The sequence below is a fragment of the Nothobranchius furzeri genome, chromosome 2 (genome assembly GCF_043380555.1).
Source record: "Nothobranchius furzeri strain GRZ-AD chromosome 2, NfurGRZ-RIMD1, whole genome shotgun sequence".
NCBI classification, from domain to species: domain Eukaryota; kingdom Metazoa; phylum Chordata; class Actinopteri; order Cyprinodontiformes; family Nothobranchiidae; genus Nothobranchius; species Nothobranchius furzeri.
This window is the reverse complement of record NC_091742.1, coordinates 92,084,266-92,098,917: the sequence shown is the minus strand read 5'-3', so window position 1 is coordinate 92,098,917 and position 14,652 is coordinate 92,084,266. Positions and strand designations below refer to the sequence as shown.

Genomic DNA, 14,652 nt, shown 5'->3' with positions numbered 1-14,652 from the left:
GCTCTATTTATCCTACACCTCCCGGTCGGCCGTCGAGGGGGTGGGGGTGGGGGGTTCGTGCGAGGTTTGGGGGCCACAAAGAGAGGGTCCGGCCCGCGGGCCACCATTTGCGGATCACTGACCTACAAGATGTAGAAAAAAAGGATAAACCTCCAACCTTAACATTGTCAGCAATAAACGTAACAAAAAAAAAACCCCATAAAAATTCAATAAATCAGGAGAGCAGGAACAAATCTTGTGATTTTACATGTTTTACTTCAATTCAGACTATTTACAATTTTGTGTTTTCATCAAATTTAGCTTGTATTTTATATCAAATATCATCAGCTTTACAGGTTAGCAGTTCCTGTGTGCTCAAAAAGTTGTTACCAACCTTCTAAAAAAAATTACCAAAACATTCACATGAAGTACCGGTAGATTTGTTACTCATTATCTGAAAGTATTTGATTTGGTTTAATTTGGTTTTCAGAATGTCACTAGTTTACTTATACTTAAAAATATATACTGATGTACTGAAATACAGAGAAATCAACTTGTGAATACAATGCACGTTAATATAGTAAGTATAGCATGTTTAACATAAGCACATTCACACATCAATGTAAATAAATCATATGGCAGTAACTCTGCTGTACTTTCATTGTGTAAAAGTAGCTCACAGGCCAAAAAAGGTTGGAGACCCCTGCAATAGATCATTCAGCCCTAGTGGATGCTTAGATGATTGTTTAAAGTTTTCTTTTGGCTAAATCTTTGTCTACAGAGCTCACAAGCAAAAGGCTTCTGTCATTTGTGGACACTCATGTTAGGGCTGGCGATATGGCCTCAAATCTATATTGCGATATATCTGAAGCATGTGCGATTACGATATAAACTGCGATATATTTTTTCCTTTGTTTATATATGTCAGAATGACATGCTTTAAAAAATCCTCTTATGGAAAATATATTGCAGCAGAATAAACCCTAACCCTAACCTTTCTCAGAGGCCTAGTGGTAGAGTGTCCGCCCTGAGACTGGGAGATCAGGGGTTCGATTCCTGGTCGGGTCATACCAAAGACTTTGAAAAAATGGGACCCAATGCCTCCCTGCTTGACACTCAGCATTAAGGGGTTGGATTGGGGGGTTAAACCACCAAATATTTCCCGAGCGCAGCTGTGTCTTCAGCTCACTGCTCCCCCAGGGGATGGGTCAAATGCGGAGAACAAATTTCGCACACACACCTGTGTGTGTGACAACTAAAGGGACTTTAACTTTAACTTTAAAGACATCCAAAAAGTGTAGAATGCTCCTCCTCCTCCCGCTACATGATTGCAGTCACTGCAATTCTGTTGTTTCAATGTCGGCGCGGGTGCACATCTTAGTGACATCATGTGTTATCGTGATATCGCGGTAGAGCCAAAAACTTATCATTACCCAATTTTATATTGTTTCTACCTTATATCGTTTATATTGCCAACCCCTAACTCATGTGATTATTTAAAGCTGTCTTGTGGCCAATTTTTTTCCCCACAGGCTTCTATCCTGTGTGGACTCTCATGTGACTTTTTAAAGTTGGCATTCGGCTAAATCTCTTTTCACAGAGCTCACAGGCGAAAGGCTTCTGTCCTGTGTGGACTCTCATGTGAGTGTTTAAAGTTGACTTTTGGCTAAATCTTTTTCCACAGAGGTCACACGAAAAAGGCTTCTGTCCTGTGTGGACTCTCATGTGACTGTTTAAAGTTGACTTCAGGCTAAATCTTTTTCCACAGAGGTCACACAGAAAAGGTTTCTGTCCTGTGTGGACTCTCATGTGACTGTTTAAATGTGACTTTCGGCTAAATCTTTTTCCACAGAGCTCACAGGCGAAAGGCTTCTGTCCTATGTGGACTCTCATGTGACTGTTTAAAGTTGACTTCAGGCTAAATCTTTTTCCACAGAGGTCACACAGAAAAGGTTTCTGTTCTATGTGGACTCTCATGTGACTGTTTAAATTTGACTTTTGGATAAATCTCTTTTCACAGAGCTCACATGCAAAAGGCTTCTGTCCTGTGTGGATACTCATGTGACAATTTAAATGGGCATTTAGGCTAAATCTCTTTCCACAGAGCTCACAAACAAAAGGCTTCTGTCCTGTGTGGACACTCATGTGACTATTTAAATGGGAATTTAGGCTAAATCTCTTTTCACAGAGCTCACAGGCAAAAGGCTTCTGTCCTGTGTGGACTCTCATGTGAATGTTTAAAGTTGACTTTTGGCTAAATCTTTTTCCACAGAGCTCACAGGCGAAAGGCTTCTGTCCTGTGTGGACTCTCATGTGACTGTTTAAAGTTGACTTTCTGCTAAATCTTTTTCCGCAGAGCTCACAGACAAAAGGCTTCTGTCTTGTGTGGACTCTCATGTGACGGTTTAAAGTTGACTTCAGGCTAAATCTTTTTCCACAGAGGTCACACAGACAAGGCTTCTGTCCTGTGTGGACTCTCATGTGACTGTTTAAAGTTGACTTTTGGCTAAATCTTCTTCCACAGAGGTCACACGGAAAAGGCTTTTGTCCTGTGTGGACTCTCATGTGACTGTTTAAAGTTGACTTTTGGCTAAAAACATTTCCGCAGAGCTCACAAGCAAAAGTCTTCTGTCCTGTGTGGACTCTCATGTGCTTGTTTAAAGTTGACTTTTGGCTAAATCTTCTTCCACAGAGGTCACACGGAAAAGGCTTCTGTCCTGTGTGGACTCTCATGTGAACGTTTAAAGTTGACTTTTGGCTAAAAACATTTCCGCAGAGCTCACAAGCAAAAGTCTTCTGTCCTGTGTGGACACTCATGTGTCTGTTGAAATTAGTCTTTTGGTGAAATCTTTGTCCACAGTGCTCACAGGCAAAATTTTTCTGTTTTGTGTGGACTCTCGTGTGTTTGTTTAAATGTGTTTTATGGCTAAGGGATTGAAACCTGGCAGCATCAGTCTCCTTATTCAAATGGAGTTGCTCTCCCTCCATATTAGACCAGAGTTTCTCCTGTTCCTCCTTTTTGTGGAGGAAATCTAAGCGCTGGTGGTTGACACGAGCACTCAGTTCTTCTGAAGCTTCTTATTTAACCAGAACCACCTGTTGAAAACCTGAAGGAAACACAGAAACATATTATGTGATTTACAGACAGCTGTAACTTTGTTTTCACACATATAACATTTGTATTATTTCTTTAAACAGACAGTAGAATGAAATGTATTTACAATTGGAAACTGAATGTTGAGCCTCTATAAATCATATGAGCCTTAAATGTCTCAGGAGCCCTGACAAACGCTAAATAAAAGACGGATATTCACGCCTATTATATAAAGATCTATTTTCCCCACCCACTCGACTAGGACATTAAATTACTGAGCTGCAGTTTACCCTTAGAGCCTGGGAATAATGTTTGTGTGTGTGTGTGTGTGTGTGTGTGTGTGTGTGTGTGTGTGTGTGAATGCTGTGAGGACACATTTTGACTTTTCACATCTAACATGGGGACAAGCTAAAATTGTGAGGACATTCAATTCAATTCAATTCAAAGATACTTTATTAATCCCAGAGGGAAATTAGAGTTTCAGTACACACAATTCTGAGATCAGACATACATACATAGGCATAGACACAGGGCTGTGCAGAGACCTTTGAAGGGGCGGGTGCTCAAATTTAAAAAGGGGCACACAGAATAATATTTTTAAACACCATGACATAACCACAGTATACCCGGCTGAATAACAAATCATATTTATTAGAAATCCAAAATGGAAGCAAATCATTATATACACCATAAGGACAATGTAAAGCAAAAGTAACTTGTTTTGGTAAATGGTCTGTATTTGCATAATGCCTTCTTAGGGTTCTACAACCCCCCCAAGGCACATTACAACACAATCAGTCATTCACACACACACATTAACACACTGATGGTGATGAGCTATGCTGTAGCCATAGCTGCTCTGGGGCGCACTGACAGAGGTGAAGCTGCTGAGCACAGGCACCACCAGTCCCTCCGATCACCACCAGCAGGCAAAGCAGGTTAATTGTCTTGCCCAAGGACACAACAGCATCAATCTCTGATTGAAGTCAAGATCAAACCTGCAACCTTCCGATTACTGGACAACCTGCTCCACCTCCTGATCTATTGCTGTCCTATTTTACCTGATGATGGGGTACAATGTAGCTGTTGCAGGTGTAACGTTATGAAGTTCATTATTTTCAGCTCCACACAGCTGTCCCTGTACACAGTAACACCCGTGTAGAAAACGCCAAGGTCGGGTGTTCCTCAGACTGTTTACATTCCAGGAGAAGAGCCAGAAGGAGGAGAAGAACGCTTTTCAATAATCAAAGTACTTAATTTGTCATTAAAGCTAGTCGAAACAGATGTTGATCAATAATAATCAAGTGAATGATCTGTGGAATAAAGATGTCATGATTTATGTGTTTAATGAAAACAGGACTACTGCACAGACAGACTGACCCTCATCTCCATAGAAACGCATGACACATTGTTCCAACCAATCAGAGCTTTCGGCTGCCGCAAGAGAATCTGGCTTGTTGACTTAAAGTGTCCAATCCGCTTTACTAAAACTTATCAACAATTCAGAGATATAAAACAAGGCAACGCCATTTTAAGCTCAGTTCCATTTTGACTTCAGTTCTATTCACTGTCATCCTAAAGAAAAGCACAGCCTGGCCAGATGTGTTTTCTTCTTTAAACTAAGAACTGTGAAGTTGGAGATTTTCGTCGTTTAACAACCAGACGACATCCTTTCAAAATAAGAGCACCTGCTGACGCTGCCGATTGGTACCTGGGTAGACCCTTCAGACGGGCTTTGAAACGCTGCGATCGCTGTTTCGACCAGCTCCAGCGCACATCCGAGGTCTCCAGACCTGGCATTTCCTGATCTACCTGGGAGGCCCCCCACTGGGTACGTACACGGCAAAATAGCGGCTCATGTCATCACTTTATAAGCCTCGTGATATCTAGTCATAATAATCAGACTACCAGATTCAATGACGTCAGCCTAAGGAGTCTGAACAAACACACACACACACACACACACACACACATTGAACATCACATTCATTTCCAAACAACACAGAGTTAGTCCTGATAGATTGTAGAATTTATAATAAAATTCTTAAACGATCCCAACTCTCTCTTTTCTTGTCTCACGGTAAATACAGAGTGTTAAATGAACTCCCTGATGATAAAAACAACCTATTCTTCTGATTATAAAAACTAGATCTACTTACAGTATAATAAAATACAACTCTAGATCGTTACATCACTCTATTTCTCTACACAGGGTTGCTCCTCTTGCTGCTGCTGCTGATGCTGGAGGGCAAGGCTGTGTTGATCTCAGACTGTAGGTAGTAAAACGAACAGAGGAGAAATGTTAGTCAATTACAAAATTAATGTAAGAGCATAAAAAAATGGCAACAATTGGTGAAAACTCTTAGAACTGTAAGACAGAAATATCTGAGACATAACCTGTGGTCAATGAATGGAAATCTAAACATTAGTGGATAATAGAGGAGTTTATGTCTGAGATAAGAATGTGACAGAAATATAAACAGAAAGAGTTGTGTGTGTGTGTGTGTGTGCGTGTGTGTGTGTGTGTGTGTGTGTGTGTGTGTGTGTGTCTTCAATCTCCTCATGTGATCTATCACTCTCCACTTGCTGTCCATCTGAGAACAAGGCAACATTAGCTATTGTATGAATGAATTATGTAGTTATTCACATTTAACAGGTCTTGCACCTAATCCATGATCAAGTAGCTAACAAAAACATTTTCTGGCATCAAAACATTGCAGTTGTGTATATTATTGTTTCTACACTTGTTGCTGTGATGCAACTTACCTGTACTCTTTATTTTACCCAGCTGGTGAGGGACCCACTGCCTTTAGCTGCCTCATGTAGCTCGTTCTGTCGCTGCTTCCGCCTCCTCTCCTTACGAGGCATGTCTGTACAATGATATATCATAATTAATTTACAAATATTTTTTCATGCATATAAAACTCATGCATACACATTCTGGGACATTTCATTCCTTTTCCAGAAAACTAACTGTATATAATTTGGCCACAAATTTGCTTCATGATGCTGATCCAGAATATGTCCATAATATTTTAATCATAGTGCTTTAGTATTTATAATAAAAATAAAGAATAAAACAATGTTTATGCTTTCATTCAGTTTTACTATCTACTTTGTGCAAAACAGAGAACTGTACAGATAAAATAATTTTAATGTGAAAACAGTAGTTTTTTTTAAATGTACATCTTTAAAACATAATGTTTTTAATACAATGCATTCACAAAGAGGGCAAATATAAACTCCAGCATGTTGAGAATATGCATAGTATTAGTGAACAATAAAACCCACCAGAAGGGCTGAGAAACCTTAAAATCTAAAACAAAACTATGTTCCCTAAAACGCTGGACCGAATTTACAGACAAGGACTGAATATTTTGGAACACAAAACTTGTGACGGATGTTACCTTTAGTATTTTTCTTATTTCCTTTCACAAAAGGTAGCTAAATTTTAAATTTGTTCAAGTTTTATTAGTCCGCGAACCAGGAAGTGATTTTGTAAACAAGAAGCAGGGCTGTGTGAGACCCCAGTCACGTGACACGCAGCAGCAATAAGAATGCAACTTTGCGGTACCTAGTTAACAACAATGACATTTTATTGGCAAATTCCCAATATTTAAGATCGAAAAAAATATTTTCATACAAGTACTTATGTACAGAATGTTTTTGGTTAATCCTAAAGCTACTGAGGTTCAGAATCGGTACCCAGCCACACACACACCCAGCTAGTAATATATCACACACACACCTAGTGCCACAAAACAACTTAATAATGTACAAAATAATCTAATAACTGTGTGTAGTAGTGTGCATCCTACTTACCGGTGTTAGTCCGTTTCTCCCAATCAATATGTATGTCCTAAAAGCTCTGCACCGCTCGCTCGGCCATGAAGAAAACGTGGGTGCTTGCAGCTTGTTGTGACCGGCTGTGTGCTCTGGCGTGAGGAAGAGACGGAATGGTCACGTGACGGTATGGTCACGTGACTCACACCAGCTATATAACATTATTAAACAGAAATTTTATTAATTATTATTTTTGTTATTCTTGAGGGGGCACAAACAGAAAATTCTTTAAATTTTTTAAAAATTTTTTTTAAAAATAAATATAAAAAAATCACTAAACCTCAAAAAGGGAGCTTTGGGCACATGGGACAAAAGGGGCAGGGCCTCAAGCACCCTCCCCCCACCCCCTGCACGTGCCTGCATAGACACATGACAAGAACTGGTGACTGTGGTCATTCGCAACCCGAGTCGCGCTACCTTAATAGAGATCAGAGGGTTTACATGAGGATTGGTTCAGGTGGAGGAAAAAAAGGCACTTCAGAGTTATCCTCCACAGGGAGGGCAGCTTTGCTATGCAAAAAAACACCTCAGACAGAAATGCAACAGACTTCAGACATTACACAACATAAGTGTCCACTAGGTGGGGTTGGGGACTCTCCTCACATCAGTGCATGCAGCCACGATAAGCAGCGCCCGTCAACTCCATTTGGACAGGGGAAGGAGGTTGTTGGGTTTAGAAAGCACAGTGACTCCTGGAAAAGGTTCAACGGCCTTCACCGGTCGCAGTCCCGCCCAGGCTGGGATAGGGAGACAGAGTTACCATGAAGACTGCAGCATTCCACATTTCTTCTGAGGGGGAGTAATCTCTTCAGCCTCACAGGCTCAAGGGCACCAGATTCAGATAAGAACTTGTTTTGGGGCCAGACAGAGATAATTTCCTCTCTGTCTTAAAGTTCTGTTGATCTCCAACCCCTCTGAATCCAATGATGGCGTAGATTAATCTATCCCAATCCGTGCTGATCCGTCAACTCTATCCTTGATAGCATCAACCTTCTGTGCCAGAGTCTGAAGCTCAGCCAAAGTTCCAAGCTTACGACTCATCTCGACATTTATATGAGTTTGTGCGTTCACAGCACGGCGCAATCCATCCCCGAGCTCCGGGATTGAGCCAATATTCCTCGACAGCTCATTAATGTTCCGGTAAGCCAGGTAACCGCTCAGACCGAACAGCACGAAACCTGACACCAACACCACGAATATCCAGACGTCTTCAGAATTCTCTACAGACAGTTGAGAGAGGCAGATCAGGTTCCACTGTTTCCAGGAGTCCATGATATGCCCAGCTGGCTCTGTCCCAGAGGGGCAACTCCTGTTCTCATCACTGAAAAAATGTTGTCAATTGCATTGAGAGACCAACTGACCAGGTCCATTTTAATAATTTCCAGTTTCCAGAAAGAATGCAGAAGTGCCATACACCCAAAGACAGACAAAGAGCCTTGGGATAAGATAGGGAGGAGAGAAGGAAAAAGTCTCTGTACTCTCCAAGAGCCCGAAGAAGAAATGTGACAGATCATCACAGTAAAAATAATAAAACCCTAGGGGTGAATTAAGTTTTAGTTGAGGTTTGGGTTAGGAATACAACAACATTAGTTCCTTAAATGAACTGGTAATCAAGAGAACCGGGAAACTTCCAGGTGGCCTGCCGTTAATCTGGCCCACTCAGTTGTAGCGTTCTTAATCTACATAACTAGAAATTAACTCTTCTGCTAACAAGTTTCTGTTCCTCTGAGAAGAGACAAAGACAGAGACATGTCAGCCACATGTCCCAGTATTGTCCTCAGCTCTGAGGAGGAAGACATCAGTTGATGGGGGAGTTGGTTGGTCTTTCCCAACAGCATTTTGAAATGCAGAGCTTTCACAGAAAGCACAACAGAAGAACTGACCGAATGCATCAAATGCACAGGTATTCAGCACAGAGATGGTTGATGCCCCAAGCCTTACAGGCTAGTTTAGGTTTCCCTTTTTTAATAATCCCACCTTCACTCTTTTGGCAGTAAAAGATGGATCTGCATGGAGCCATTCAGGACAAGGGGAGAGGTAGGAAGTCCTCTTCCGTTTTTTGGGAGGAACTGCGAGATCCCTCCAGTTTTCTACCTCATCTTCATCTGTTGTAGGAATGCTTGTGGCACAACCAGATTCCACCAAATGTTGAGTTTCCATTTTTATCTTGTCTTCTGCTCTGTGGGAAGTCCTGGAGGAGGGATTGTCTTCTGTTGCTGTCACTGGGCTCATTGTAGCCTCATCTTTATTTTGTCTTTTGCAGAACAAATCCGCATATTTCCCTCCATGAAGAAAAGATGACGAGCAATGAAGCGATCAACTCTAACAGGCAGGTTGTCATGTTGGAAAATCCCACGTTTCACATTTTTGAACAGGGCTTCAACAGTGGCAGAGCTTGCTGTGATGCTGGTGCTGTGGAAGAGAGGGACCATTATTCCTGTCCAGCTCACACTCCTGTGTGCTGGATCCCACCCAAACACCAGAGAGCCAGTCGAGTTGGTATTTTTAAAAGCTGCGCATCCTCTCCTGGTGGTCCAGGCGGTGGTTCTGATCCGATTTTAACCCAAAAACTAGCTTGACTGGCCCACTGAGCCACACGTCTCTTCTGGTGGTCGGTTCTGACCTGAGCTCCAGAAATCCGCATTTAATTTTTTAACACTAGAAGTCCCAAGAATTTCAACATCCCCCCTGAAGTCCTGAAACAGGGTCAAAAGACCCTTAGTCCACACGAATGACTGATAGCTCCAATTAGCATCCCTTCATTTGTAAATGTGGCCATTGCCAGAGGAATCAGCAGGGGGGAGGAGAGATGAATTCACACAAAAGTCACATGATGTTGTGCCGCATTATCCAGGTTATTTTGCCAAATGTGAGAGGACTAGAAACATGAGACATGAAAACATAAGAGAAGTTTTCACTGTTTTGGTAGAGATATGGCATTTTGCTGCTGTTCCATGGTGCTTCGCTAAACCATATAGAGGATTTTGCCAAATACACCTTGAATTTTGAGAATGTCATCTCAGTTTCGAGAAATGAGCCAAACTAATTGAAAAAAAACTGTAAATCAACTTGTTCAAAAGTTGGGGATGAGTTGGCTCAAAATGACTGAGTGTAAGCTGCTCCTGAGAGTGTCTGCCCATCCCCCAGCTGCATTTTTTGCAGGGCCATCCTGAGCAACAGCTACAGAAATTTGCATGCAGCCTTTAGTGCTGTGGAGGATAAATAGGCGACTGCTTCACCTATTTTGTTGACAAGAAACAAAACGCAAAGGAGGCTAACCACTCAACAGGCATTGGAACTGATCGTGAGCAAGGCCAACCCTTGTGACAAAAAGTTAATTTAAAATTGTTTCTCTTGCAGATGAGGAGTCGACTCTACCAAAAAAGAGAGCTCGGTTGGAGAGTGAGCTGACAGAGACCTCAAAAGATGGCACTGTGTGGTGTGAAAAACAAGTGGGGACATGTCTCCATATTACTCCAATAGAACCTAACGCCACAGCAGGAGAGCCAATGGCTAAGGCCATTGTGGATGTGATGGACCAAATGGTGCGGGAGTACAGCGTGCGTGCAGGAACACGGAGATGGCCAGTCGCCGTGTTCTACAACATGATTGACATGGCAGCACTGAATGCACATGTGCTTTATCAGGCATGCATTGAGGTGCAGGAGAGACGGGTGAACTTCCTGGTTGAGCTTGCAAAAGAGTTGGGTGACGGTCATGTGAGTGAGAAGAAGGCACGCAAGGAGAAACTGCTTCGGCTAAAACCTTCCACACCCAGCCCTGGCAAAAGGGCAACGTGTCAGGTCAACCATCGTTGCACAAACAATTGTGCAACTGTGAGATGTGCTGACTGCTACAAATATGCATGTGGCAAATGTACCAGAGTCATACCCTGGCAGTGCCAGGTATGTTCCGACAGTGCAGACTGATGCTCTCACTCACTCGCACGCACGCACGCACACACATGCAGCGCCCCACTGCAGCTTAGTGTAAATATGTGTGAAATTGTTTTATTCCTTGTATTTTTTGTATCATTTTTATGACAAAAATAAAAAGCATGGAAACTAACAGTTGTTCTTTTGTATATGTCTCATGCTGAAATTTCAGTCCTCTTGACTTAGACACAAACGCTTCTGGTCTTTGCTCACAGCTGGACCTGGAAAACCTTATTTACAAAACAAAAGTGGCTGTTCATAACTCATTATACAATGTTAGCTAAAATCCTTCAGGTCACTCGACCCATCTCTGGGTTCCAAAGGTAGAAATGTTAAATGACCCTTCTCTGGGACTTCTAGTCTCGCCACAGATCTCCGGGGTCCAGCGCTGACCTCCCTGTCCTGGTACCGACCGATGTGGGGAGGACTCGTCCAGACAGGCTGGAGTTGGTACAGCCTTCACACACTATAGTTTATCAACATGAAGACAACCCAGCACGAGTAAACACACACACAGACTCGATAGCATGACCTCTCTACCCTAAAACTAGCCTCTCCACACGGAGCTGAGGCAGCGCCTAGCTTCTAACTCCCTTTGGTTACGTCAGAGGTTCACATTTAGATAAAAGAGCCTTTTTAGAAGCTTGGCTGAGAAAGCACACTTTTTACTAGAAAACTGCTGTTTTAAAACCAAATATCCACAATAAGCATTTCAAATTGTATTTTTGGACAGCATTTTATATGAATTAGGATTTTTTTTACCTGCTATTTGCTCTTTAAGATCAACCCAGCATCCCCCAGTCTGTTTACTATGTTTCATGTTGTTTTATTATGTGTTTATTACATTTTTTGTGAAGCGTCTTTGAGTGACCTAACAAGCGCTATATAAGATTGATGTATTATTATTATTATTATCATTTACAACAGCAGAAGGCAAAGTGTGTCCCCACTCCCTGTTCAGCTATTTTCCTGCACCAGATCTGGCTTTTACAGATGTTTCCCACCTGTGTGAATAACACATCTGTCTAAGAGAAAAACCACTTCTCCAACTAATTTACTTATTTACATATCTGAAAGGTGGCAGCCCTACCTGTGTCCATGCTGTCCAGGTCCAGGTGGTGAAGAACACACGATGAATCAGTCCCAGCTGATGGATGATCCTGAAGTGGTAGCAGGTTTTCTTTAGCCGTGTTTAGCTAACAGCTGCAATAGAAACAAAGCAGGAGAGCTGATTAAGATGCTGCTTCAGAACAACGCAGGAGATTAAAGATCCAACGCTTTGGTTCTGGCCAAAGGAACAGCAGCAGTTAGTCGCTTTAGCTGATCAACTCTGCAGATCCTCAAATATTCTCCTCACACACCAGGACAACAAGCTAGCTCTGCTAGCAGCTTCTGGTTTCTGCTTCTTCTGGTGGTCGGTGACCAGCGTAAAGGTGCACTACCGCCACCTGCTGGAGCAGAATAAAACACCTATGTGTTCAGAATGGGACTAATAAACACATATACTGTAGGTTGTGATGACTCACTTCCCCAAACAATTAAAGTAAACAAAAATAAACAATCAATGATGAACAGGGGTCTGCTTCTAGACCTGCAGAAAAGGGACACAGCTGAGGAGGAGAAGAAAGTTTCCACAGCCTAATGAGAAGATTTCTGCAGCAGCAGCAGTTAGTCGCTTTAGCTGATCAACTCTCCCAGAGACTGAAGTGAAGACATTTTTACTGCAGAGCCTCAAATATTCTCCTCACACACCAGAACAACAACAAGCTAGCTCGGCTAGCAGCTTACTGGTGTCAAGCCAGCCTCCAATTCCAGCACTGCAGTCAAGCCAGCCTCCAGTTTGTTTTCTGTTCCCCATCTATTCAAGTTATTACGGGAATGGATGTGGAAACCGGATTTCAAAATAAAATTCAACTTCCAGTGAATTATAAGATATTTTACGAACATAATAACAAATCAATTAGGCTTGTTCACTATTAGTGCCCTTTCAATATCAAGGCAATCTTATTTTGGATTTAAAAGTAAAAGCCCTGTGAATTTTCATTTTTAAACTACTCTTTCAATGACTTCAGCATGCTCTTAAAAGCAACAGTCATATTTCCAAAGAGTAGTTGCATTTTGTATCAACACTATCAAACCACAGCAATTTGAAATTGCCCATATTTGACCGACTATTTTAACGATTTCAAAATGCTCTAAAATAGAAAATTGCTGTTTCCACAGGGTAATTCCACTTTAGATCAACTGTATACAACCCCACAGTGATACCATATCAATACCAAGTCATTCTGATGTTGCCTTCCAAAATAAAGGCCTTTCAAATAGTCCATATACGACCAAACTTTCAGTGATTTCAAAATGCTCTAAAATAGAAAATTGCTGTTTCCACAGGGTAATTCCACTTTAAATCAACAGTATACAACCAAACTGACACCACTTACTCACATGGACAGTACAGTACAGAATACATTTTTGTTTGGTGAAAACTGCCAAAACAGAATGCACACACACAGAGACTCAAAATCCCGGAACAGTTTCCAGGCCAAACCGAGGCTCTACTGCGGCCTTTCCACGGAGCTAGCTCTGCGGTCACGTGGGTCTGATGCTCATTAATTATACAGAATTTTAGGCTTTTAATACACTTAAACAGAAGAGTGAGAAAAATATTCACCCCCTCAGAATTGTCATGAGTGTAAACTAGATCATTTAAACAAAAAACATGTTCTGGTACCAGGCTGTGAAATTTGTATTTTTACCATGGGAGTCAATGAGGATTTGCTCGCTTCTGACACCAGCCCCTAGTGGATGAGGGTGGAACTGCAAATTTTGGTACTTCCAGGTTGAGACCAATTTCTGAGCCGCATTGTGGGGGCTTGGAAGGAAGCCAGACAAAATGAAGATCAAAGCAGTTTTAATGATCAAATATAAAAAGTAGTACATGAATAATGTTCCCCACAGGTAGGGTGTCAAACTCCGCTCATGACCACATGTCACTGTTTGCCATGAATTACAAGATTCTGAAAAAATATGGCTGTTTTTAAGCAGTTTTCACCAAACAAAAACTGATTAAGTATGTTAGCATGTCCCTGAGTGAGCTCTGTGAATTTCGTTTATGTTTGTATTTGTTTAGATGGTTCTAAGGTATTTGACAGCCAAACTGCCAATAGGCTGCAGAATGAGGCCTGAGCTAAATTTAGCATTGTATCACGGCTTCTGCCCATTGTTTATGTTTATGTTTATTCATTTAGCAGATGCTTCTATCCAAAGTGGCTTACAATTTATAACCTATAGGGCATGTTGTGATCTGTGGGGGAAACCGGAGTACCCGGAGGAATCATGGGGAGAACATGCAACTCCACGCAGAAAGGCCGCTGCCAAGCTGAGTTTCGAACCTGCAACCTTCGTGCTGTGAGGCAACAGTGCTAACCACTGCACCACCATGCAGCCAATGGTTGAATTGACATTGTATAGACTCAAAAAATTTACAGCTGCACACCGGCTATGACTGCTTCATCATACGTCAAATTCATGCAGACTGAAGCCTGCTAAGGGTTAGCTCATGACCACATGTCACTGTTTGGTGCAAAATACAATATTCTCATCAAATACGGCCTTTTTCAGCAGTTTTCACCAAACAAAAATGTATTCTGTACTGTAGTGTCCATGTGAGTAGGTGGTGTCAGTTTGGTTGATGTAGTTGCACGTTATGGTGTTCTAATGACCCGTTTTGCATTTGTTTTGGGCTTCTTTTTTACCAGAATTCACAGAATTTACTTAACCCTCCCACTGTCCTAATGGGTG

The 14,652-nt window shown here is 41.8% G+C and overlaps 1 protein-coding gene across 3 annotated transcripts; it reads right to left on the bottom strand.

The window, feature by feature from the left end:
- Nucleotides 1-235: 235 nt before the first annotated feature.
- LOC129154823 (zinc finger protein 235-like) lies at nucleotides 236-12,369 on the bottom strand. 3 transcript variants are annotated; one of them, XM_054735055.2, is made up of 4 exons: nucleotides 6,896-12,369; nucleotides 5,840-5,943; nucleotides 5,233-5,343; nucleotides 236-3,086 (listed from the first exon to the last, which is right to left on the bottom strand). In XM_054735055.2, exon 4 carries the CDS (start codon nucleotides 2,965-2,967, stop codon nucleotides 1,516-1,518), a length of 1,452 nt encoding a protein of 483 aa, XP_054591030.2. In that variant the 5' UTR covers nucleotides 2,968-3,086; nucleotides 5,233-5,343; nucleotides 5,840-5,943; nucleotides 6,896-12,369; the 3' UTR covers nucleotides 236-1,515. The 3 variants fall into 3 exon arrangements, with proteins under 3 accessions (XP_054591030.2, XP_070404384.1, XP_070404385.1); XM_070548283.1 differs by having other exon boundaries at nucleotides 236-5,343; XM_070548284.1 differs by lacking the exons at nucleotides 5,233-5,343; nucleotides 5,840-5,943 and having other exon boundaries at nucleotides 11,942-12,369.
- Nucleotides 12,370-14,652: the final 2,283 nt, after the last annotated feature.

Coding starts and splice junctions, on each gene's coding strand:
- LOC129154823 (XM_070548283.1), bottom strand. CDS start 2,967: ATGGAGGGAGAGCAACTCCATTTGAATAAGGAGACTGATGCTGCCAGG.